This window comes from Pipistrellus kuhlii, unplaced genomic scaffold (genome assembly GCF_014108245.1).
Source record: "Pipistrellus kuhlii isolate mPipKuh1 unplaced genomic scaffold, mPipKuh1.p scaffold_m20_p_5, whole genome shotgun sequence".
In the NCBI taxonomy this organism is placed as follows: domain Eukaryota; kingdom Metazoa; phylum Chordata; class Mammalia; order Chiroptera; family Vespertilionidae; genus Pipistrellus; species Pipistrellus kuhlii.
Genome location: NW_023425551.1, coordinates 16605814 through 16632422, shown reverse-complemented (window position 1 = coordinate 16632422; position 26609 = coordinate 16605814). Strand labels below are relative to the sequence as shown.

The 26609-nt window shown below is 39.2% G+C and overlaps 1 protein-coding gene across 2 annotated transcripts; it reads left to right on the top strand.

The window, feature by feature from the left end:
* Positions 1–24514, top strand: SLC18B1 (solute carrier family 18 member B1). 2 transcript variants are annotated; one of them, XM_045573374.1, is made up of 14 exons: positions 1–219; positions 1328–1467; positions 5976–6071; positions 6401–6474; positions 8210–8357; positions 11607–11763; positions 15755–15894; positions 18023–18124; positions 19506–19597; positions 20767–20862; positions 22687–22761; positions 23481–23574; positions 23667–23719; positions 24373–24514. In XM_045573374.1, the coding sequence occupies exons 1-14, from the start codon at positions 147–149 to the stop codon at positions 24443–24445; spliced, it is 1413 nt and encodes a 470-aa protein (XP_045429330.1). In that variant the 5' UTR covers positions 1–146; the 3' UTR covers positions 24446–24514. The 2 variants fall into 2 exon arrangements, with proteins under 2 accessions (XP_045429330.1, XP_036271272.1); XM_036415379.2 differs by having other exon boundaries at positions 3–189.
* The last annotated feature ends 2095 nt before the right edge of the window (positions 24515–26609 follow it).

Sequence of the window (26609 nt, the reverse complement as noted above, 5' to 3'; positions counted from 1 at the left end):
CTGCCCCGCCTCCAGGAGCGGCTGCTTGGAGCTGGGGGCGAGGCTGCCGGCGGGCCAGCGGGACACCGGGCACCGCTGAGCAGACTCCGCCCGCCGCCCGGGCTTCCGCCGGCCCCCTCCCCGGAGCAGGAGTCCGCGCACCGGGCATGGACGCGCCGGGGGACGCGGAGGGCCCATCCCCTCCAGAGGGTGACGGGGAGCAGCGCCTCGGAGGCTCAGGTCTTGTCTCTTTCACTGCAATTAGTGTGGTTTGTTGCTGAGACCACGGGGAAAGCTGGGACCTGGCAGTAGGGTTGGGACAGCGAACATTAACCCTCTTGAAAGGGCTTCAAGGTCGGGAACTGGAGTTGGTGTGGGTCTCTTCTGCCTTCTCTCCGGCTCTGCTTGTACCCGCCGTGTTTACAAATGCATTCTGCTAAGTAAGAAAGCATCACGTGTCGAGGCCCCGCTGTTGTTCCCAACTTTTTAACTTTCTCTCAGTTCCCTTTCTCATTCACTGAAACATTTTACAAAATTTCTTAAGACTTCCTCATGTGGCACAGATTCTTTCCACCTGCACCGCAAAGACAAACTGAAAAATTGGGCAAACCAAACATGTTTTTCTTACTTAAACTGCTTTTTCCTTTTTTCCCTCCAAACCATTTATTGATAGTTTCAAAATGCCTGATGGTATTGCTGGGTGGGTGTTTGAAACTGAGTCATTGACCAGGTGTCTTTAAGTTAAATGAAAATGTAGTCCTTGGAGTAAGAATTAAATGAATCACGATGGAAGGTCAGTAATGGGTGTGAAAAACCAGTAGTGGTTTACAGATCTGTGGGACTGGCTTTCCAGGAGTACCCCATTGTAATTTGCCATTTGATTTCCCCTTACTCTTCACTTAACGTCAGTACTGCCCTACAGTGCTTAATAAACATCTCACTGACAGGCCTGAAACATTGAGTTCATGTAACAGGTGAAGCAAAGAGCTGGAGAAATCACATTACACTTGAGAGCAGTACCCTTTGGAGGGTACCTTATTCCCTGATCCTTCTTGAATATATTTGAGGTGAAAGAAATTGGCCTTATGGTGAAGGCAAAACAGCAGATGGTTTGATAAATTCTGTACTGAGATTCTAGCAGGGAATCCTGTGTCAACAAAAGTGATATGTTTTCAAAATTACGGTAATGTACAAGGATTGTGTTACATGTGGTCACACGTGCTATGTTGAAAATAGCCCTTAGCTCAGTAAGTGTTATCTTCAGAGCACACAGACTGTGCGGGGAAGTGGCATGTGTGTACTCTAATCAGCAGTGCATGCCAGTAATTGCAGGGTGTTTGCATTTAAGATGATGACCCTGCAGCGAGTGCCAGAGGGACACCCAGCCGGCTTTCCAGAGAGCAGCTTTTTGTCCTGATATCTGCTGCTTCCTTGAACTTGGGCTGCATGATGTCCTATTCCATCCTTGGACCCTTTTTCCCCAAGGAGGTGAGACATTTTCATATCCTTATGAATTCTTCATTTTAAAACGCCTTTCGAATTATTTAATTTTACAATATGTAAAATGTAAAGATTAGCAAATAGCAAAGATGATGTAGAGAACTTTAGCCATCAGAAAACTTACTATAAAATATTTGATGCCAGAAGAAGATCCAGTCAAAAAGAACATCATCTTCGGAGGTAACTCACCTAAATATAATTGACCTTCTTTGCGTACTATGTAGTTTGAGTAACCTTTATTTGGTTTCTGCAGTTGAAAAAAAAGGGCTGTGCTGTATAACTGAGAATTTAATGTCACTGCAAAAGGTCCCGGTTAAGACAGTAAAGGACGCCGTGGTCCATTTAAATTCCCGTTTCTGACTTGAATTTCTGTGGAATCTAGAAGCAGTTTTTGTGCCATGGGAAAATTATGATTACTCTTGACTAGGTCCTTCTAATCATAGCCTCTTACATGGAGTTAGAGTACTTTTACATGGACCTCACAGACCACCGGTCGGAGACTGCTGCACAGATAATGGCACAGACACAGAGGCCCTAGCGGATCCACCTGGAACCCAGAGGCTGATTGGACAGTGTGGAAGGAGCGGTCCTGGCTTAGCAGAGGGGAGATAACATGCCCATGTGTTTTATTTGTGTTCTTTGCCCACGCCTCAGTGCTCTGGCCTCTCTCGGCCCTCCAACTGCCTTGATAACATGGAGAATGATAACTTCCTTCTGTGTGCCACAGAGAGGATAAAAATGGTTTCTCTGCTCAAGAGCAGTGACACTTTGTACCCAGCCAGTGCTGTTCCATTTCCAGCGTTCCTACCCACACATTTAGCCCAGGGGCTCGCCACAGCTGCTCCGTACGTAAGATAGGCAGAGGAGTGAGACTCTCATCGTGTTGTAAATGAAGAAACAGACTCAGAAGTTCAGTGTCTGACCCAGTCTGGTTCTGTTCACTGAACGGAAGTGGATGACTTCTCGACTTCCCACTCTAGAGAGTGCGAGGCTTTGGATGCGAGGGCAGAAGAAAGATCGGGAAAACGTCCCTCTCTTGTCTGTCCATTGGGAGTGAAAACATGTGTGTGTGTTTTTTTGTGTTTTTTTTTTAATTTCAGGTATTTGGACATCCTTTAATAAAAGGGTGTACAGAACATTAGGAGACTTTAGAGGAGGAACTAGTTAATTTTCCCACGGTGGGGGTGGGGGGGGGCGGGCTGGAGAGGGAAGGGCAGAAGGGTGGCGGTGGCAGTGACTGCACAGGATAAATCTAAGGCGGGTCTGGAGAAGTGTTAGTTCCCCAGGTGAAAAACAGGTGTGGTGTCCTGGGAAGCAGCTGAGAGAGTCACAGGATTTGCAAAGTAAATCGCATGTTTTTGGAGAACAGCAGACAACCTGGTGTAGCTGGGCCCGGAGCGGAGCGAGGTCTGATTGGAGGCAGAGGACCTGAAAGGCAGGTTGGAAGTAGAATGCAAGGACCAAAGATACCCCTCACATGCATGCCAGAGATTTAGTCAGTGAGATGCATGCCCAAGATTTAGTCAGTGTGATGTCAGCAGAGGTGTCTGAGCAACACAGAGTGGCCTGGCTAAACTTGGGTTTTGGGGAAAAAATAGTGATGACTAGAGCCTGTGGAATTAAGATGCAGAAGAACTGGAGTAAGCAGACCAACAAGTTAGAAGGCCATTTCCTGGATCAGGTGGAACTCAGTGAAATTAATGTTAATACGTATCTTCTTAATGGAATACAGACAAAGGAAAACCAGGAACTCCTCTCTCTCTCTCTCTCTCTCTCTCTCTCTCTCTCTCTCTCTCTCTCTCTCTTCTCTCTCTCTGTTACTTTTTAAATATATATATTTTTATTGATTTTCTTTTTCTTTTTTTTTTTTTTATAAAGAGGAAGGGAGAGGGATAGAGAGCTAGAAACATTGATGAAAGAGAAATACCAATCAGCTGCTCTTGCACACCTCCTGCTGGGGATGTGCCCACAACCAAGGTACATGCCCTTGACCGGGATCAAACCTGGGACCCTTCAGTCCACAGGCTGACGCTCTATCCACTGAGCCAAACCGGTTAGGGTGTGTGTTATGTTTTTTATTTAGTTTCTTGCTTGCAGAAGGGAAGGCTGAAGAAAAGACAGAGGTAGGAGAGAGAGCATTATAATTTAAAAAGGCTTAGATATGAAGAGTGAGCTCTTCCTTTACATTCCATATTGAAGCCTTATGTCCTGCCCAAACTTACCCTTCCTCCTATAGGGTCTGTCACCTTTCCTATTAGCCAGAGTTGATTAGGCACAGGGAAAGCAGGGCCATTATTAAATTCTGGGACAGGATTCCTGTTTCTACTCCTTTTTCTGGCACCTTCCTCCTTTGAGGATTACATGTGAACCAAAAATTGCTTTGCATAGCAGTTCTCGCTTTGCTAATGTGAAGCAGGATCCATGCTCTAAAAATCGTACTCAGCTGCTGATGCGGTGGTTCTAGGACATCCTGTCATCCCCATCCTGTTTCCACAGAGAATGTGGGAACATGCACACAGTGGAAACTGTCATGACTGCAGTGACCAGAAAGAAACTTTGCAAGTCTGTGTCCTCATCTAGTAAATGGGACTAAAAATACATCCCTTATTTAATTGTTTTTAGATACCATGTAAAACAGCCCTAACACGGTTCTGGCTCATAGTAAGGGTCCAATAAATTTCAGTTGCTATAACTATTACATATTTTCTTCCAAACTCCAGAACTAAATATTTAGAACTATTAAGCAAAAAACATGATAATGTAATTTGGCCCATGAATGTTCTTTCTACATCTTCAAGGACTCTTTTGGTAATACTTTCTTTTTGAGATACCTGTTTTAGTTTGCTAGGGTTGTCATAATAAAGTACCACAAAGTGGGTGACATAAACATCAGAAACTTATTGTCTCACAGTTCTAGAGACTAGGAGTCTAGGATGAAGAGGTTGGCAGGGTTGGTTCCTTCTGATGGCGCTGAGGGAAGGGACTGTTCCAGGTCTATCTCCTTGGCTGTGTCTCTTCACATTGTCTTCCCTCTGTGGGCGTATCCGTGCCCAAATTTCCCCTTTTTATAAGGATACAAGTTATTTTGTATAACAGCCAACCCACTGACTTAGTTTTAACTTGATTACCTCTGTAAAGACTCTTATCTCCAAATAAGGTCCCATTCTGAGATACTGGGAGTTCAGACTTCAAAATACATGAACTTTGAGGAACATAATTCAACTCATAGACTACCTGACCTTGGTGTAATAGACATGTCGACTTCATATTTCAGTCTACATAGAGCACAACCTTTGCTAGGATGTCATCAGTGGTGTTTTTCACAATGATATCTCACTTGTCTCCACACCATTATCTCATGTGGTTATTAGTAATGGCAGAGAAATGGCTGATTCTGAGTGTTTTAGAGTCAACCTCTCCACTCTCTCCTGCCACCAGGTACTAGAAACCAGGGTAAAAAAACAAATATTAGAACAGAAGATATGCAGAGAAAGTGGTACTTTTATCACTTCGTGCTTTCATCACTTAGAAAATTACAAGGGTTTTAGAAGTTCTGTACCAGGAACAGGGGCAAAGGCCACAATCAAGTTATTAAATATATTTATCACCTATAAATATTTTTTCCCACGGATATCATAAAGGAAGTATGTCAAGATTAACTGTTCACTTAGTTCCATGGATGAAGTAGAGTCCACATTTCTTCAGCCTAGATGTTTTGCTTTTGTTTATACTTTTTTATCCTTTCTAATTCTGATTTTTTTTTTTTTTTTTTTTTTTTGTCAGCTAAAGCAAACAAATTTTTTTTTGGGGGGAAAGAGGCTTTATTGAGGCATAATCAATATACAAAAAAATTGCATACATTTAATATATCTATCTTGATGAGTTTGGACATATGCATATATCTGTGATGTCATCACCACAATCAAGTTACTAAATATATTTATCACCTACAAATATTCCCTTGTATTCTTTTGTGAGTTTTTTAATGTTTCTTTTTCTTTCTTTTTTTTATGTGATAACAACATAACATGAGCTTAACGTTTATCCATGGTATTGCAAATGCAAGGATTTCCTTATTTTTTAAGGCTGAATAATATTCCACTGAATGTATATACCACATTTGTTTTATCCATTCATTTGTTGATAGACTTTTGGATTGTTTCTATATCTTTGCTATTGTGAAAAATGCTGTAAATATCTCTTTCAGACACCACTTTCAATTCTTTTGCTATATACTCAGAAGACAGATTGCTGAATTATATGATAGTTCTTTTTTTAATGTTTGAGCATGATGAGTGAATTATTTTCATGTCAGACTAAGTTTTAGTATAGTTTTCCTTACTTCTCCATCCTGTTTATTTTATAATGATAGTTTTTAAAATTGCTACACAGATAAAGGTTACAAGATGATGCTCATATCTAATAGCTCAATTTTTTTTACACTGATGTGAACTTGTCTTTCACAATTGATTCCTTTTCAATTTTTTTTTTTTAAGGCTGAAAAGAAAGGAGCCAGCAATACAGTTATCGGGATGATCTTTGGATGCTATGCTTTGTTTGAACTGCTGGCGTCTTTATTCTTTGGAAAATATGCAAGTATTAAAATTCATATGAACATTTCCATTTTAAAAATTATACAATGAGCTATATTATCAATCTAGAATTTCCATTGTTGCAGAAATAACCACCATTATACTTTATGAATTGTGCCACTGTTGACAGTTCCATTCTTAGAGTTGACTGATTTTTAACTTCTTTTATGGTTTAAGAAGTTTATGTTTTTATTCTATTAAAGAATTACTATAGTAACTGCTTATATATTTCCCAAATGGTATAGCTCCTAATAAAGTATATTTGTTTATGTAAATATATAGACTTGTAGTAGTCATCAATTTACCACTTTCTTTGACATTTATTATAGCTTGTACAAATTGGAGCAAAATTCATGTTTGTATCAGGAATGTTTGTCTCAGGAGGAGTCACAATTATCTTTGGGTAAGTCAAGTTTTGATAAGTTTGGGAGCTTCAATATGTGACATAATCTACCTTCAATTTAAAATGTTAATTAATCAGTAACACTGATTATTGAGTGCCCTACATGTGATTAATGGTGAAGGGAGTTGGGTGATGTAGAAAACAGGATGAGTGACATTGGTTTTAAAAAAAGAATCCTCTAGGGCAGGCGTCCTCAAACTTTTTAAAGTGGGGGCCAGATCACGGTCCCTCAGAGAGCTGGAGGGCCGGACTATATGAACTACTAATTCCTACTGTAACACCTCGGCTGCGCTCACTGCCCAAAAAACCTGGCGGGCCGGATCAGACTCCTCTACGGGCCGCATGTGGCCCGCGGGCCGTAGTTTGAAGACCCCTGCCTAGGGGATGGATCACCCATAAACTGACTATAGAATCTATTCATTAGTACTCCTGTGACTGTGATTGACAGTAACTTAGCTCACTTTTCTGAGACACAGAAAATTTTGGCTCCAGCAAGAGAATGAGTTTCTTACCTAGAAAATCAGCTAAAGAAAATCAGAATACATATACTAAAATAATTTTATCAAGCATCTTTCTTAAATTCCTGGTTTTGCTTTCCTCTTCTTGTGCTTTGTTCTTGAAGAGAGTCTACCCTTGTGATGGCAAGATGACCCCTAGTAGCCACTTTCCTAATAGCTTCCAGCTGAGTTACAGAATGGAGTTCCATTGGCCTGGTCTTTGTTGATGACCCATCATTGCATCAAGGTCACTGTAGTCAGGGAAGAGAATGCACTGATTAGCCAGGCCTAGTCCTGTGCTCACTTCTGAAAATGGGAGCAGAATGGTTTCCCCAATTGCTATTTGGAGAAAAGGGAAAATAAATCCAGAGGCAAGACTTTGAAAGTTCTTAAGCTTATACAACCATAGTGGCAAATCATATGGAGGAGTATAAACAACTTCTTGGGGAACATAGATGAGTGATTAAAGTTTGGTGAAATTGTGATGAAATAGCTAAGGAAAATCAAATTAAGTGTTTTTTTAAATTGTTCTTTTTGTGTGGGTGGTCTTCTGTTTTCTGTATTCACTTATATTTGAAGGTTTGAGCCCCATTATGGCTCACACCTGAAACTAAGAATCTTCTATATTGGTTCTTGTCATAGTGATGCTTTATATTTCAAAAGGCCTACCAGATTTAGTATTATTTAGGGCTCCAGTTATGTCAGCAAAAAAAGGCAATTAAATTCTGATTATGCTTCATATTGGTACCCCCAAAAAGAAGGTAATTCTTCTACTCAAAGTATAACATAGCAATTTTAAAAAATTTATATTCTAAAGAAAATATTATTTATATTCTAATAACTCTAGGTGATCTACTGCTCTTTTCAGTGAGTACAATTAAGAAGGAAACGAATAGAAACCAGGTTGGCCCTAGCTGGTTTGGCTCATTAGAGCATCAGTCTGCAGACTGAAGGGTCCTAGGTTCTATTCTGGTCAAGGACACATTCTCGGGTTGCAGGCTCAACCCCCATCAGGGAGTGTGCAGGAAGCAGCTGATAAATGATTCTTTCACATCATTGATGTTTCTATGTCTCTCCCCTCTCCCTTCCTCTCTGAAATATATATATATATATATATATATATATATATATATATATATATATATATATATATATATATATATATATATATTTATATATATATTTATATTTATATAGAAACCAGTGTGGTATTTGAGACTTGTTTTATTCTCTTTTAGTTTATTGGACCAAGTTCCAGACGGACCGATATTTATTACTATGTGTTTTCTAGTGAGAATAACAGATGCAATAAGCTTTTCTGCAGCAATAACTGCATCTTTTTCTATCCTCGCAAAGGCTTTCCCAAATCATGTGGCTACAGTATTGGTATGTATTTTATATATATATTTCCTATTTTACCTTTAGTGTAGGTTAAAATATTTGTTTCACCTTTTTTTTTTTTTTTTTTTTTTTTTTTTTTTTTTTAACAATCTGTGTTTGTTACCTTTTACCTTCGTTGTATTTCCAGGAACAGGCTGTCAATAAATGTATCAGTCTTACTTAGGTCTCTTCCTGGGCTTAGAATCCTCTGAATGGGCAGTTTGACAGGTAAATGTGGTCCAAGCCAAATATTCTTTTTGCCACTTTTATTTTTAAATACCTTCCAAACAGTATTTCGCTCTCTCTTTGTAGCTGAGATTGGGGCTCGGATGCCTGAAGCATTCCTCTGGGTTGAAAAGACTCAATTTGTAGAGTCCTTTCTTCACTTTTTCAAGATTAATGGGAGAGATGTTAGCAATTATCTTGAATTTTTAAATGCTTCTGTGCTGTCTGTGGAGTACCCTCCTATTTTGCCGTAAAAACCCAGATCCTTATATCCTTATATCATCGTGTTGATGTTTGTCTCATATATTGCCTAGGTACCTAGACGTCTGGTATTAGTGACTCACCAGATTCCTGTCCAGATCTTGGCTGCTGCTTCCCTGACCCCAGGCAGGCTTTCCCATAGTTCTCTCCTTGACCCATGTATCTCTGAAGAACCCAGTGTGTACAGAGACCAAATGTCACCAACATAGCTTATAAATGTCTCTAGAGCATGGGTCTGATCAGTTTAGTACCAAGGACTCCTTCATTTACCCATATAAAATAATATATCTGGATAGGCTTATTTTATTTTTTATTTAAATATATATATATATATATATATATATATATATATATATATATATATATATTTTTTTTTTTTTTTAAACAGAGAGGAGAGGAGAGAGATAGAGAGCCAGAAACATCGATGAGAGAGAAACATCCATCAGCTGCCTGAATAGGCTTACTTTAGGATAGGCTCATTCTATAGTCATTGCCACACAGTACTGGCCATTGTGGCAGGTATACTGTTTACAATTCCCAAGAATAATTCTCAAAAAGGATTCAGAAGACTAGTCTGCTGACACATGCTCTTCAAAACAAGATTTTGTGGCTAAACATGTTTGGAATGTGCATATGCTGTCCAGTTCACAATAGTGTGTTAAGACTGAGAAATTCTATAGTAGAGGTAGTTTATTTAATGTTCCACAACTCTATTTGACTATGGAACCACTTTTGACTCTTAAAGAACTGGTGCTTTGTGGAACACTCTGGAAAGTGTTGCCCAAGAAATTCCCATGATGCATCAGTCCTTTGGATTTTTTGGTCAGCAGGGCATGCCAAGTTTCTATGTAAAACTGAAGCCAAAAGGTAACAACCTAACATGGTAGTTGACCTGGATAACATTATTGTGAGAAAATGTAGGATTTCTGTATTCGTTATAAAACGTTGAAAGTTTTTAGTGGATTACTATTGTGTCTTTTGTGAGGTCTGAGAATTTTAGGTTGCAAGCCACAGATCTCTGTTTAAAGCCCCTAAACTAGATTGATTTAAAATGGTGCAATTTCTGTAAGAGTTGTGCAACAGCAAATTATTTTTCTCATAGCAACTGTTTTGTTTAGCAAAACAATTTTACATGGTACAAAATTCACAAGTTACAAAGGGAAATATAGGAGATAGTGAATATATTCTATATATTACTATTCCTCAGTCTCCATAGACACTCCTGTTGTTCAGGCACCCAGACCAACATCGCTCCCCCAGAAGGCAACAGACATTACAGATTTCTTCTCAAGCAATTCCATGTATTCATGTATACACACACACACACACACACTGAGAGTGCATGTTTTCCTCCATTTTCTTTACACTCTGGTAGCATACTCTGTCTTACTTATTACACAAACATTGAAATTAGCTTGGAGCTTGGTTGGCATGGCTCAGTGGTTGAGCATCCACCTAGGAGGTCTCAGGTTCAATTCCCGGTCAGGGCACAAGTATAGGGATCAAGTACTGGCTTGATCCCCAGTGTGGGAGTGTGCAGGAGGCAGGTAATCAATGATTCTCTCTCATCATTGATGTTTCTGTCTCTCTCTCCCTCTCCCTTCCTCTCTGAAATCAATAGATTAAAAAAAAATAGAAATTATCTTGGAGATCTTTCTATATCTATATATGAAAAGTTCCTCATTCTTTGCTTCTCTTTAATGACTGTATAGCACTTCCCAGTATGTATAACCTTTTATTTAAATTGATGAATATTTACATTGTTTACATCTTTTGCTGTTGCAAACAGTGCTATAAATATAAGCTTGTATATATACCATATCACATCTTTATGGTTGTATCTGTAAGTTTGATTCCCAGAAGTGGCATTCTTTTTTTAAAAAAAAAAATATTTTATTAATTTTTTACAGAGAGGAAGGGAGAGGGATAGAGAGTTAGAAACATCGATGAGAGAGAAACATCTATTATCTACCTCCTGCACACTCCCTACTGGGGATGTGCCCACAACCAAGATACATGCCCTTGACCAGAATCGAACCTGGGACCTTTCAGTCTGCAGGCCAATGCTCTATCCACTGAGCCAAACTGGTTAGGACAGAAATGGCATTCTTGCTCAAAGAATGTGTGTATTTGTAATGGTTGACTTGCCAAGTTGCCCCTGTGGTGTACACTTACCAGCAATGTCCAAAGGTGCTCTTTCCTCAAATTCTTGGAAGTGTGAAGAGCTAGACAGGCGATAGAGAAACATTGGTATCTTTAAATGGTTAAGTCTTTGAAAAGCAAATCTGAGCTTCTTTTTACATGCCTAAGAGCTTTGCATGTCATTTATGTGTCAACAGACTCTTTATAGCCTTTTCCCATTTTCCTATTAGGTTTTCCTCTTTCTTCTCCCTCTTTGAATTGAAGTGACTCTATTGATATATTTGGGAGATGAGTCCTTTGTCAGTATTTTTTTCTATTCTTTGTATTTTGTTGTGTTATTCCTGATTTCATATAATCAGATGTATTAATCTTTTCTTTTGTGTTTTCTGAGTTTTTGTGCTATAATTAGAAAACCTTCCTTTACCATAAGGACTAAAGAACAAAAAACTCCCATATTTTATTTTTTTAGTGCTTTTATGATTTAAAATATATGTTTAAATTTGGAATCTATTTTGAGTTTGTGTGTATGTGTGTATAAATTGGATAGAATTTTTTTAGATAGTGCCACTAAACCTTTATTTGTTAACTTTTCAATATATATTAACTCATTTTTTTCCTCAATTTTAGGGAAGTCTTGAGATTTTTTCTGGACTGGGATTAGTGCTAGGGCCTCCTTTAGGTGGCTTCTTGTATCAATCCTTTGGCTATGAGGTGCCTTTTATTTTGCTTGGATGCATAATTTTGCTGATGGTACCACTCACCATGTACATTTTGCCTAGTTATGGTAAGACTATATTTGTTACTCACTTTAAGAATCTTCTAGTATTTGCATGCCTTTGTAGGTCAATTTAATGTATACTCACTTTTATTTTAACTAATCAATGGTCGATTTTTATAGCACCCTGAAATAACTGATTCTGTTTTTTAGAAAAAATCCTGTAGGCAGTCAGTTGATATAAATGTATATACATCAGAAAATTTTCTGACCTTTAGAACTGTAACTATCAAATATTTAATTTCTGATCATAAAGCATAGCCATGTGCAACGCCAACCAAAGGTCATCTTGGACTTAACTAAAGACTCAAAATGACAAGTTACATGCACCACACGTGGCACCATCTTCTTAGAAGGCCACATAAGATAGGAGGGGAAGGTTACATCTTCCTTCCCAGTGGTTCTTGCAGCTGTCTGTGCAGCACAGCCAGATGCGAGGACACCAGGCCACACAGGCAGTGCTGGGAGTCATCCTGGCTTCAGAGCTTCATGCCCAAAGGAGTTAGAATATCCCGTAACAACTCCATTGCCCTGCTTCCAGGGTCTCCACAATCACATTTTGGGAGGCACAGATACCTCACCAGGTCCTTACAGTTTGTTTTAGTTCCTTCAGTTCAAATTTGCCAGGCCGGGGTACTTTGTATTGTGAGCAAGATTACCTCATATCGCAGTTGGCCTTTTACCCTTGTCAGATTACTAGGGGAACAGAGCAAGAGTTCACAGGGGAGCTGGAGAGACAGAGCGAGAGAGGCACCATCATTCACCCTGAAACATACGGCAAGGCCTGTCCTCTTTCTAACACCAGTAACACGGCAGCCAGGGTGGCTCCATAGACCAGCTCCACTTGGGTGTCAAATGAACTCTCAACTGATAACTAAGCAACTGACACCAAGCCGGATTCTCATGCAGCAGGGAAAGAGTTTTATTAACCCTTTATCACGCTGTATGAGGAAAAAGGACCTTGCTTACTCGTTAAAGGTAGGACATGGCATTAAGAACTTCTGTGTTACTCCTTGAGTCCCAGCCTGCTCTCCTCATTTCCTCCCCTCATGCCCAATCTTGGTCTCCTTTGCAGCCCCCTCTAACCGCCACCAGCCTAGTTGCTGGGTACTTGTTTCTCTCATTTTTGTCATTCCTCAGTGAAAATGTCCCTGCATCTTCATTGAACTTAACAAAGCCCCAGCTAGCTGTATTTTTATGAACAAAAATTGTTTTGGCAAACTTTCTCTTTATCTATAGAAGGACCTTTTAGCTAAATTAAATAGGGGGAAATGGTTTAAAAATTTCTAAGACTGATAATCTTAAGGCTGTAAGTATGGCCATTGAGTGATTTTTTTAAAAATTATTGCTTTAGGAGAGGTTAAAGATAGAAGCTAGAAAATTAACTCTTTTTTTTTTTTTTTTTTAATTTTGTTGACATTGGTAGACTTTTGTGTTCTACTCCATTCATTTATCTCCTTCTATATGCCCAGACAGTGTGGCTTTAGCTTTGGGTGGCTAAGAGTCAGCTATGGTCCCAACCTCTCCCTCATCCTTCATATCTGTTCATCTAGTCCTGTCTTCTGTACTGCTCTAAAGACATATTTCTCACACAGTCATGGACATGTCAATCTAAAAATTCATAGATCTAAAAAATGTGAGCTTTATCCTGAAAGCCATTAAAAGCTGTTGTTAGATTTCAGCAGGGGAGTCACGTGCCCTGGAGTATCTCTCCCTCCCATGCTGCCTACCCTTATCTATTCTTCAAAACTCAATTTGTTACCTCTTCTGGCAAGTTTTTCTGAACCTTCTCAATTATTGGACCAAATTTTGAGTAAATACTGCCACAGTGCTCAGTATTTTTTCTTCTCCCTCACACCTGAGGGGTACTCCACCTCCCCATCTCTACAGGGAGCTTGCTGTGGCAGGTGTTGCCAAGCAGGGAATCACACCCCTCTAAGAAGAATATATCAGAATTGGGGAGAGCAGAGAGAGTGTACCCTCGCAGCTTAACAGAGCACCCCAGATAATTCTGCCGTGTGCCTCTTAAAGCCGTTATCGAAGTTTTCATTATTTGAGCTTTTTCAGCAGCTTCATTAAATTCATCGTATGTTTGTTTTCAAAGACATTCTTAGTATTTTGATAACCCCGTTTCACACTTTGGAGAAGGCACCATTTATGCCATAACAGTTTGTCTTATTCCATAACTTCATAATACCTTTTATATGCACCATAAATTTAACTGATTAAAGATGGTATTTTATCATTTATATCTTAAAGGTGACTAATAAATACCTTTAATATATAATACAATTTAATATACAAGTCCACACCAAGTAGTCTGCCTGTCGGCACTACTGCACAGAACCACATGGTGGTGCTAGACCTCTTTCTAGACTGACTGCAGGCTCCCTTAGTTGAGTGGTCTGAGCTGTACTCAGGTTTATGGTGAATATTTGGCTAATAATTAAGATACTAACACCACGGTTTAACTTTCTCTCTCATATTCTGAGTAAGTCTAAATGTAGCACTTTAAAATAGATGAACCGCTCTCTGCTTTTTTCATACTTTGCTCCAAACTGGATCATTATTCAACAAGAATGTGTTGAGTAATGAACCCTGGTGGGTGCTATTGGAGAAATGAGGATATACATGTGCTGATCCTGGCTCTCAAAGACCATGCTCATCCAACCTCGGTAAGGATCACCTGTGGCCCAGATCACTGCAAAAGGCTCTAACTGGTGCCCATCTCCCTTCTCCACGAGGCCATAGAGCGGCCTCTTTCAACCACAGATATGAGTCTCGTCCTTGTTTGAAATCCATAGAGATATCTTAGGTTTCTTAGCATGTTTTACAAAGTTCTGCATAATCTTATCTCCACATTCTTCTGCAGTATGATCTCTCCCCATTGCAAAGGTATCCCTGACTCCAATATGCCTGGATTAGTCTTTGGTCCTCTTTGCTCATCTCAAACTTATCCTTTAGGCACCAACATAGATATTACTTTGGGAAATCCTTTTCTACATATTGTTTCCTGGTGCTGTGTGTGTGTGTGTGTGTGTGTGTGTGTGTTTTAAGGAAATGCTCGCATATGCGCCAATAGATACCCTCTTAACTCCATCCCACCTTTCTTCACTTTTCTCTCAGGATAGTTTGTCCTCTTTGCCTCTGCCCAGCATTTTGCATGGAACCTGGCTCAGCAAAGATTTTCTGTAGTAAATTAATTGGAAGATAGGAAAGCCATCACACAATGCCAAACAATGATGGAAATGAATTATAGCTTAAGTGTTAAAAGATATGGCATAGACTTGAAGTGCAGAAGGAAACTAGAGAAAGGTAACATTTGTGGAATAATCAGGGCCATAACCAGACCTTACAAAGTGAACAGACTTGAAAAGTTATTAGGGGAAAAAGAAAGGAGTCATAGAATATGAATGGAGGCTTGGAAACAACCGTGCTTCATACTGGGAACCGGGAAGTAGTGTAGGGATTGGTGGGAAAAGGAAGGTTGGCAGTGAGTTGACCTTGGAAGTCAAATGTACTTTACACATGATTCCATAGCACTGCATTCAATTCAGGGTTTTCTTTGCCAGCAGAAAATAAATTGTTGTGTTCTTTGATGAACTCCAATTCCTCCTCAGCACATACATTGTTTCTTGATGAAGGATCTGCATTTCCCCATGCACAAAGTTAAACCTTACAGATTCTTTATTCCATCTGGGAAAGGCCACGCTTTCCTCTAGATTATAACCTATGACCCCTTCTTCTCCTCACATTCTGATTTCTATTGGACCTAAGACATTATTTTTAGGAAAACTGAGTTGGCCTCCAGGTTTGAATAACTTCTGCAAACGTAGGTAATAAGCAACTTGAGGTAAACTCAGAGGTGCAGTTATTTTGATTATCAGATGATGATGGCCTTACCAATGTTAGTTTTCATAAGAGGTTAAGTGATAGTTAAGTAATTTTAATTACTCCAGTTTCTTTTTTTTTCTTTTTTTTTCTTTTTCTTTTTATTCAGAAGAGTCTAATCCAGGTCATCACTCATTCTGGAAACTCATCAGTTTACCCAAGGTCGCGCTCATAACCCTCATCATCACCTCGCTCAGCGCCTGCTTCGGCTTCCTTGACCCGACTCTGTCTCTCTTTGTTTTGAAGAAGGTAAGCAGCCTGATTGCTGAAGAGCTCCACGTTGTAGGAAGTAGACATAATTGCTTGCTTTGGGGCCCTGCTGGGTGGGAAGTTCTCTGAGTGGCTTCAAGAAGTAGGCAGAATGAGAACTGCACACCGAAAAGCCTGTACCTTTGTTTGATGCCCCTGAACTAGGGATCTGATTCTGTGTAAGTGAAGGAAGCCTTTCACTGAGTGGCTCGAACATATTTCTCGTTCTTTCCAAGGCCAAGCTTGCGTCATCATAGCTCTGGTTTGTGTATCATCCTGGCTGTTTAGTAGGACACCTTTTCTCTGCCTGTTTGAATTTCATTGCGGAGCTTGAGGTACCTATTGGCTCATTTAATGTGAGCTGTACTCCCTGAATCCACTGACGTTTTAGGTTATCACATAGAATTGAATGTCTAGAGGCTATATCATATGTAGGATAGGAGGGAGGACCCCAGAGCCTCTCCATCTTTTTAGTGCTGAGAAATAAATACTGAATTCTAAAAGTTTCTTATCATAGAAATTTGTTTTTAGATATTTTTGAAAAAGATTATTAATAATGCAATAAAGTATATTACCAAGCCTGATAGTTAATTATACTAGAGAATTAACGTGTCAACGCTGATTTTATATGAAGCCCTAGAATTAAAAAAGTACAGTTATCAGAAACACCACCCACCCTGTGAAGTCACTAAAGCCAGTTTTGGGTGTGTAAACTACCCACAAAGATAAACTTGGGGCTGTAATTGTAATGCATGGCCCAAGGTTTAGAGTAAGGGTGTCGAACTCAATCAGAGAAGGGGCCAAAATCTAAAATCCAGCCTAAATCGCGGGCCGAATGGTTTACTGAACAGTCATAAACTGTCATTGTGATGGAAACGCAGTGGAGTGCAGTGATGACAGCGCGGTGCGGGCCACATTGCAAGGCCTGGCGGGACGGATTTGGCCCGAGGGCCTTGTGTTTGACACATGTGGTTTAGAGAATAGAATACCATGCTTAAGCAGTGAGCATCCAGGAGGTAACACATAAGAAAACTGTCCTATGTTTGTGGTGACACATCCCATTCACATCAATAATGTGTTCTTTAAGAGTCGTTTTCCTGCCCCAGGATGTTGTGTCTAAACGTTTATAACCATTCTTTGGTAAACCTAAGTCACTATTGTCTGTCTTATAAGAAATCTTTAGAAATGTATTTTTCTATGATTTTTTTTTTTTTTTTTTTACCTTTCTTCTGACTTCTTATCAGTTGTTGGAATTGGTAGTTTGGTGCCAGTCCTGGTTTCCCAGCCAAGGGGTGGGGGGCTCCACCTTGACTCCTCCCAGCTGTAATATCAGAAGAGGGCATATCTGCTTTTGTATCTCACTTTTATCTTTAAAACACTAATTTTTAGCATGAGTTAATATTTGTGATAAACATTGTTAAAATGTAGCCTGGCTCGTAATTAAATCTCCGGGGCTTAATTTAGAAAATTAAAGATATTGAGGAGAATGAGGAGGGGGGGGAAGGCATTTGTATCATATTGGTAATAGTAACAGTATCAGAGTTATGTGGTAGCTTACTGTTTCAAAGCCTTTTAAAATGTGCCATACCATTGAAGTATTTATTTAAATATTGCTATCCCTTTGAGATGGGTAGAATAGATAATATCATCAATGATTTTTACAGCTGTGCACTCAGTCTGTGGACAGTCAGCATCATCTGTTTGCTTGTTAGAAATGCAAATTCCTAGGCTTTTTGAATAAGCATTCTAGGCTTAGGACCCAAGAACCTCTCTTAATAAATTCTCCAGGTAAATTTTATGCGCTTAAAGTTTGCAAAGTATTCATTTACATGTAAAAACCTATGATTCATAAAAGCAAAATTATATGTTTATTGTCAAGTGTTACATGGCAAAAATCTAGGACATCTGACCTCTGGTTAGGTGTTTGTTTTTTTCCCCTCATGGAGAAAAAGTAATCCATTGACCAATTGACAAAGTGAGGACAAAAATTAGGAAGGATACTGGGTGTTATTAATAGACTGATGGTAGATAACAAGAGCTGAAGAAATGGTAAACAGAAAAATAAATTTTATTTTTTATTTTAAAAATGATTTAATCATGTACCTTTAATACAAGATTTCTTTTACAGTTTAACTTACCAGCTGGACATGTAGGACTGGTATTCCTGGGTTTGGCACTATCCTACACCATTTCTTCACCATTCTGTGGTCTACTAAGCGATAAAATGCCCGTATGTACACTTAATTTATGTTTAAGAATTGCTTTTGTATGTTTATACCAGTAGTTTTCTAACTGTACCTCTAGAGCTCTAGAAGTCCATTGATTAGAATTGATACATACTTTTATTTTTAAACTACAAGCCCTGTGTATGGGAGAGCCTCCCGCCACCACCAATGTGCTTGCAAGCCATGAGCCCAGTTTCTGGCAGAGCGGCGCCCCCTCTCCCCATGGGAGCACACTGACCACTAGGGGGCAGCTCTTATATTGAGTGTCTGCCTATTTGTGGTCAGTGCACATCATAGAACTGGTCATTCTGCTGTTTGGTCAATTTGCATATTAGCCTTTTATTTTATAGAATTTCCACTTCATTGAGGTGTAATTGACAAAATGATAAGATATTTAAAGTGTACATATATATAGTGAAAATAGTTCCTCCATCTAATTAATTAGTATATCCATCACTTCACCTATTTATCTTTTTGGGGGGAGATGAGAACATTTAAATTCTAATATATTCAGTTTTTTGAACTGTTGGAGAGGTTCCAGTGTGAGGTTCCACTGACTTACAACCTGAGCATATTCACTTTGTGTTAGACTTTCTAAAGATAAAAAGCTACTTTAATTTAAAAAAAAAAAAAAAAGGATTGACTTTAATAATTAGGCCAGAATTCCAGAGATGTGGTGTCTTGATCCAACAGAGAGGAAATCATTTAGTTTTCCTGTGGGAGTGAAGAGTGTGGCCACATCAGTATGCATTGGTTATCCTCCTGACAGAAAGTCCCTTCTATTCTCCTTTAACTAGGTCTAAACCATTCAGTCCAGATAACTAATTTACTGCACTAGTGCTGTTAGCCTACTTTTAAGCTTCTATGGCATTAGCACTTATTTGTCAAGATCTAAATTACATGGAGATTACTAAGAAAAAAGAGTGTCTTAAACAGTGTTTTAAACTTGGTTTTAAGACATAGTCTTACATATAACTGAGCAGCTATTATATCCTTATAATTTTTAGCCTGCATTCAAGTAGTGTATAAGGAATAATTTTAGTGGGTACTTTTTTAATAATGTAAAATTTCTAGATTTTACCTGCTTGTTCCTTGTAGTGGCGCTTTTTAAATTGTTAGATTTGAACTATTTCAGCATGTACAAAAATCTGCCATCCATTCCTTTTGCCAGGACTCCTTGTTTTGCATACTCACTGTGTTTGGGTCTGTTGTCCTTGCTTTTGTATTTACCGCCTACCTATTTTCTCTTAAATGTAGAATTTTATTTTCTTCAATATATTTGGATTTTTTTGATACCATGATTTATGCTCATCAGTGATTTTTTTTTTTTAATATTCCTTGATTATGGAGGGTTTTAAGAGTCTCTTTGGTTCCTTTCTTTATCAGCATCTACGGAAATGGTTTCTGGTTTTTGGAAACATAATCACAGCAGGATGCTACATGCTGTTAGGACCAGTTCCATTCTTGCACATTCAAAGGTAATCTTTTCTTCTCTGTAATTTTGGTAAAATAGCATTAAGAATTTTTTTTTTTTTAAATTGGTGTGATATTGGTATCTCTTAGTATTTCAAGCCTTATTGAAATAATTAACTTGGTTTATGACAATATTGAACTGTTTGTTAGACTGACAGTATTTATCTTACTAGAAACTAGCAGTGGTACAAGGAAACAGGAATGCATAAAAGCTGTATAAAATGAAAAATATGCTTATTCTTTTGTGTTTCAATATCACACCTTTTTGTTAACACTTGTCTTTATTTGATACTTAAAATTGTTTGTTTGTTTGTTTGTTTTAAGAATGGCAGGGACCAAATGTTTTGTTGTTTGTATCATCCTTAGTATGTAGTAGCTGCTCAGTAAAGCTTGTTTTTTAATGTTATTATTGATTTCAGAGAAGAAGGAGCGAGAAAGAGGGAGAGAGAAACATCAATGAGGAAAGAGAATTATTGATTGGCTGCCCCCTACTGGGGATCGAGCAGAAATACAAGCTAGCCAGTGAGCCAATCCCCAAACACCAGATAAGGTTGACTGTGCAGCCCCAGCCATCAGATGTTCTTTAGTTTTCTCTTTCTTTTTCTTTATTCTTTACCTTATCAAAGCTTCCTGCCTTCTGTCCCCTTTTGCAGTTCTCAGAAAAGAGACTGTTTTTATCACCTAAATTGTCTTCATTTGAAAACAGGATATCACAGGGATACTGCAGGGTTCAGTGAAGTAATGGTGCTGAGTAACTGGCATAGTGCTCTGTGTGATATAAATACATAGTTTCCTGTCACTTTACCACCTCCTTCTCTGAAATTTTTTTAGTCAAATGAATTTCAAAGCCGCTCAATTAAAGGAAAAGCATTAGCATTGGCGTTTTCATCAATTTTGAAAGGATTTTTGCAGGTGATATAAGGCAAGTTGACTACAGAAATATAATATATGTGACAAAAGATGTTGATATGTCAGGATGAATTGACCCCCCAACCCTCAAGTATAAAGAGCTGAGGATGCAGTCACTGAATGAAATGTGACCAGATGGGAATGAGGACAGACCAGGCCTGGAATCTGAAAGGAGCTTCTCCAGGATCCCGCCTGCCCTCCTTATCGTGAAGCTTTGTGTCTCTTCAAAGGCTAATTTTTGTTTTTCTCCCAAACTCTTTTGCAGTCAGCTGTGGCTGCTGGTGCTGATGTTAGTCATCATTGGCATTTCCTCTGGAATGAGTACAATCCCAACTTTCCCGGAGATTATCAGTTGCGCTCAGTAAGTTACTTTCATTCTGTGAAGAGCTGCTTTTTTTAAAAAAAATATATATTTTTTTATTGATTTTAGAGAGGAAGGAAGAGGAAGAGAGAGACAGAAACATCAATGATGAGAGAGAGAGTCATTGATCGGCTGCTTCCTGCACACCCCACACTGGGGATCACCTCCTGGTTCACGCTGGCCAGACAAGAGCTGTATTTTAAACAAGCTTTTGTGAATTTCTCAATTTTGTGAGATTTTGGATGTGTTGTTTTTGTTTTTTTCATAATAATATATCTTTATATGTCACACACTATTGTGATATAAATAGTAATAGTATGTGCAATAATGCAATAGTATAAATGATAATGTATATAGTAATAGCTAAACTGGGTTGTGGATAGAGCCTTAGCTTGGATTATGTACAGATACACATTTAAACAACCAGAGCAAAATACAAAAGCCTCGGCATTATTCCTCTCTCATCGAGGAGGTCCTTCCAAGAGCATAGAGTGACCAGGTAAAATGATTCTAGTACCAAATCCAATGCCTGAGGGGTTTTCCAAGCCATGCTCTCACACCAGCTGGGTGGCTTACAGTTCAGCTCAGTTCTGACACTGACCACCCAGGGACAGCATCATATTCACAGGCTTGGGGCTCAGTCCCACAAGACTGTCCCCACTTCCGATGCCAGTCACCAGCTCAGTCTATCACCTGTACTCCTGACTGACTGGCTGTCAGTCAGAGGTTCCCATGATCCCCTCCTTGGATTTGATTCATTTGCTAGAGCAGCTCACCGAACTCCAGAAACCAATTTGCTTCCTAGATTATGTTTATTAACAAAGGATTATAAAGGGTAGGAATCAACAGCCAGATGAAGAGATACACATGGCAGGCTCCTAAACAAAGGAGTTCCTGTGCTCATGGAGTCTGGGCCCTGCACGTTGGCAGGTGTAAGCGTTCTGGTTCACCAACCAGGAAGTTCTCTGAACCCCGTCCTTTTGGTTTTTCATGGAAGTTTTATTGCTCCAGTATGGTTGGTTAAATCTTTGACCACTGGCAATCGATTCAACCTCCAGCCCAGAGGTGAATGGAGTGGAGGGGTGAGAGTAGGGGTGGGGGGGAGGGGTGGGAAGGAGACTGCAAGTTTCAATCCTCTCCCCTCTCATCACAGAAACGGCTCTCCTGGCAACTGGCCACCATCCTTAGGTGTTTTCCAAAAGTCACCTCATTAATATAACAAAGACTTCTATTGCTTTCAACCAGTTAGGACATTTCAAGATTTTAGGAGCTGTGTGTGCCAGAAATGAACTAAGGCCAAACGTGTATTTCTTATAATAAATCAAAATACCACACCAGGCATTGTCATTTGGCCAGCAGTCTCCCATTTAGCAGGCTTGATGATGTGGAACACAGTGAACTCGAGGAAGTTTATCCCTTCAGGGAGAATATTGGCCTTCAGGCTGTGTCAATCAACACCTCCCACAGGAAGAAGGAACTGCCCCTGCATTTTCTAAAAAAACAAAAACCTTTGTTCCCTTTACATGCTCATCTCAATTTAAGAATTTCTTTATTCTATGTTTTTCTGAGCATTTAGTGCAAGTAGTTTGTGATTCTTAAGGTTGTATCATACATATGCAACAAAATAATTTTTTAGAAAACCAGGGAGTAGACATTAATATGAAAATTCCTTCCACTTAGATTAGCTTTTTATCTTAGAAATGGAGTAATCTGGCTGTTGGTTTTGTTCAGATTACTCTTGGTTTACTTACCTATCATACACAGTTCTTTCCTATCACACAGCTCCCCTTGCACTCACTGATACACCCGTGTCTCTCTTTGCAGTGAAAATGGATTTGAAGAAGGATTAAGTACACTGGCACTCGTGTCAGGTCTCTTCAGTGCAGTGTGGTCTGTTGGGTGAGTAGCCATTTAATTCCATTCACACCGGTAAGATGGAAAATAGTGTCCCTCAGTTACAGATGAAGAAATGGAGACACCAGATGAGTTGCCAAAGGCACCCAATTTGTTTAGGGCAGAACCGGAGTTTTACCTGTAGCCTTTGACTCTAAGATCATTGGTTATGCCAGCAGTTTTATATGTCTAATCAAAATGGTCCCATTCACATTGTCTTATAAAAATGATATTTTTAAGTTCACTTATCAGAACCATATCTCCATTTTTAAAATTTATTTAGTACTTATTTTTTACTCTATCATGCGAGAGGGATAACTGTATGCTGTCAATGTAGATATCATCCATAAATATGTAATGAATTAAACTATCTTTGATACACTGAGAAGAGTAGAGAGAATAATATAAAAAATATTTTGAATGCCTGTCTTTATTTTACTTTATTTTTGTGTAAGGCATTAACTTTTCAGAAGCAGTTGTAATTGTATAATTGTTTAAAAGATTTAAGCATCATCATTTTTCAGGTAGAATTATTTCCTTTTACCCAATGCTATGTCCAGGAATCACCTTTTTTCTTTAGTACTTATAGTTCCAATTCAATGAAAACCTATAACTAAAGGATCATGCAACCTTTTGGAAGGATCTCACCCTTCTTCCTGCCCCCCCCCCCCCCCCCCCTTTCTCTCTTTCTCTTTCTTAATACCCTTTCCTCTTTTCGTTGATAGTGCTTTTATGGGACCAACACTGGGTGGATTTCTGTATGAGAAAATTGGTTTTGAATGGGCAGCAGCTGTACAAGGTCTGTGGGCTCTGACAAGTGTGAGTAATCAGTCTTTTATTTTCATTTTCTTTGTATGGAGAAACGTGACTTGGAGAATTGACATTAACTAGTAACTTTGATTGTTTTAAAGGGACTATTGATGGGCTTGTTTTATCTATTGGAGTACTCAAGGAGAAGAACAAGGTTTGGTCAACTCTTGAACTTCTTTCTCCCTTTAAAGTTGGCTTGCGGCCCAACCTGGTTTGGCTCATTAGAGCATTGGCCTGCAGACTGAAGGGTTCTGGGTTCAATTCATCAAGGGCACATGCCTGTGTTGCTGGCTTGATCCTCAGCATAGGGCATGCAGAAGGCAGCCAATCGATGATTTTCTCTCCTCATTGATGTTTCTACCTCTCTCTCCCTCCCCCTTCCTTTCTGAAATCAATAAATAATAATAATAATAATAATAATAATAATAATAATAATATTAATAAGTTGGCTTGTGGAGACCGTTTATGCATATATGCATAACCCATGGACACAGACAATAGGGTGATTAAGGCCTGGGGTAGGTGGTGGGGACAGGTTGGAGGGAGTCAATGGGGGGGAAAAAGGACATATGTAATGTTTTCAACAATAAAAGATTATTAAGGGGGGAAAAAAAGTAAAAGTTGGCTTGTGGAAATGAAAAAGAAATCCCATTTTCCCTCCATTCTCACGGTCAGCAGATTGCTGGGTACTCTAAGCCTCAGGACTTGGTAGATACCTTTGAGGAGATAGTTGGGTAGAGACATAGGTACTGAGTGCTTTTAGGATGAGAAATAATACGGTTTTTCTTTTTCTTTCCTTCAATGTAGATCAAACCTTGAAAATATCGTTGGTACAGAGGAGGAGCAAAGACCTCTCTTGCCTGATGAAAACCAGCCTTGAGACCTTGGAGATACGGGGTTGGGAGATGGATGTTCCTGCCTTGAACATTAAAATCGGAAAATTTGAAAAGTGTTCTTAATTTCCCACACAGAACTCCATGAACCCACACCAGCATGCTGGAAGTGTCCATATATTTTTGAATGATCCATGATGGGCTGCACATACTGTTGTCCTGCAAAGCTGGCCTGCTGAGCCCTGGCCAGTTTGGCTTAGTGGATGGAGTGTTGGCCTGTGGACTGAGAGGTCCCGGGTTCGAGTTTGGTCAAGGGCCCATGCCTGGGTTGCGAGTTCAATCCCCAGTGGAGGGGGTGTGGGGGACAGCTGATTGATGATTCTCTCTCATCAATGATGTTTCTGTCTCTCTCTCCCTCTCCCTTTCTCTCTGGAATCAATAAAGATATATTTAAAAAAAAAAAAAAAAAAAAAAGCTGACCTGCTGAGCCAGCCATATTTAAAGTATTACATCTGAGAAAAGTAGTTGAAGAATCAACAAAACTTTGTGTTTCTAAATAATCAAACTTGGCCTTGAAGATGTTATTGACTCTAGGTCTCCTGTTTCCTCTGTTTACTTTTTATTCAAAATGTACTGATTCTGTGAATGTACCTTTGTATATTAACAAGGAAAGAAAGTATGTGAATTGAAATTAACTAATAACTTTGATTGTGTTAAAGGGATTATCGATGAGTTTAAGGGAAAGAATTTATATGCTTAAAGTTAATATAAATGACTCAATACTATGAAATCAGGTTTAAAAAGATATGATTGATCTTTGTCCTCAGATTTGTTTTTGTTCAAAGGCAAATTTCCTGCCTATTATGCAAAAACTGTTAACATTTTCTGGCCCTCAGTTCTTTTAAAAAATATGTATGGAGCAGAAACTGGTTTAGCTCAGTGGATAGAGCATCAGCCTGTGGAATGAAAGGTCCCAAGTTTGATTCCGGTCAAGGGCATGTACCTTGGTTGTGGGCACATCCCCAGTAGGGGGTGTGCAGGAGGCAACTGATCGATGTCTCTCTCATCGATGTTTCTCTCTATCCCTCTCTCTTCCTCTCTGTAAAAAAAAAAATCAATAAAATATATATTTTTATTTTTTTACATTTTTTAATTAAATTATTATTTTTGTACATATACCAATGCCCCCCCTCCCATAAAATATATATATATTTAAAAATATGTATGGAAAGTAGAAGAAAAGCATTACCTAAGATTTCTATTTGTACAACATATTTTCAATTATCTGGATTCACAAGAAATGCTTGACATAAAATTCATTTCCCATAATCTGTTTCAATTCTGCCATGTTTTAAACACACACACAACACACACATACACACACGTTTCTATTTGATACATCCATTCCCAGAGCAGGTGACTCCACAGGAATGCTTGTATGTTAGTGAAGGGATTTCTCCGATGTCATGTAAAATCCATGCTGTTGTTTGAAGAGAGTGTCTCCATTGTGTAACTCTCACACCTCCTGATCCAGCTCCATTGGATCAGGACACATTTACTTTTCTTAAATAGAAGAAATGGCTTTATCTGTTTAGCTTGCAAACATAATCACTGAATGTCTTATCTGAACCGATCCTGTGATAATGTGCTAGGGATTTCACTGTGGTCAAGATAAACACAGCCTCTGCCTTTATCTAACTTACACTTCAGAGGAAGATAATAAGATAAATACCAGAATCTCTAAAAACCTCTTGGTGAAGTGAGAGAGGAACTGATGGGTTGACTGGGACTGGGGTCCTAATTTACTGGTAGACAAGGCTTCTCTGTGGAGGTGGGGCTTCTGAACTGAGGTCTGAAGTGTGAGAATGAGAGGAAAGCAGACCACAGCATGTGCAAAGGGGCTGGAGGTGGTCAGAGTTGAGACTGTGGCCTGCACACCTAAAGTCTAGTAAAGAGAGGAAGTTGGGGAAGCGGGGAGGGGCCGGTTTTAAGGAGGGAATGCTAGATTTGATTCATGTTTCAGGAAGGTTATTGGCGGGGCATGTGGATGTGAGCGGGATGTGATTGAGCAGAGTTGGAGGGAATTCAACTCTGGAAGCTCTGAGAGAAACTTTAATGATTTGGGTCAGGGATGTGGTGGCGGAAAAGGAAAGGAAGGATGTGTTTGGAAGTGGAACCAACAAGATCTGCTGATGTGGAGGGAAAGGGAAG

Excerpts from the sequence above, each read along its gene's own strand:
- SLC18B1 (XM_045573374.1), top strand. The coding sequence starts at position 147 with ATGGACGCGCCGGGGGACGCGGAGGGCCCATCCCCTCCAGAGGGTGAC. Across the intron at positions 11,764-15,754 it reads GTACATTTTGCCTAGTTATG|AAGAGTCTAATCCAGGTCAT; the intron begins GTAAGACTATAT and ends CTTTTTATTCAG. Across the intron at positions 18,125-19,505 it reads TACTAAGCGATAAAATGCCC|CATCTACGGAAATGGTTTCT; the intron begins GTATGTACACTT and ends TTTCTTTATCAG.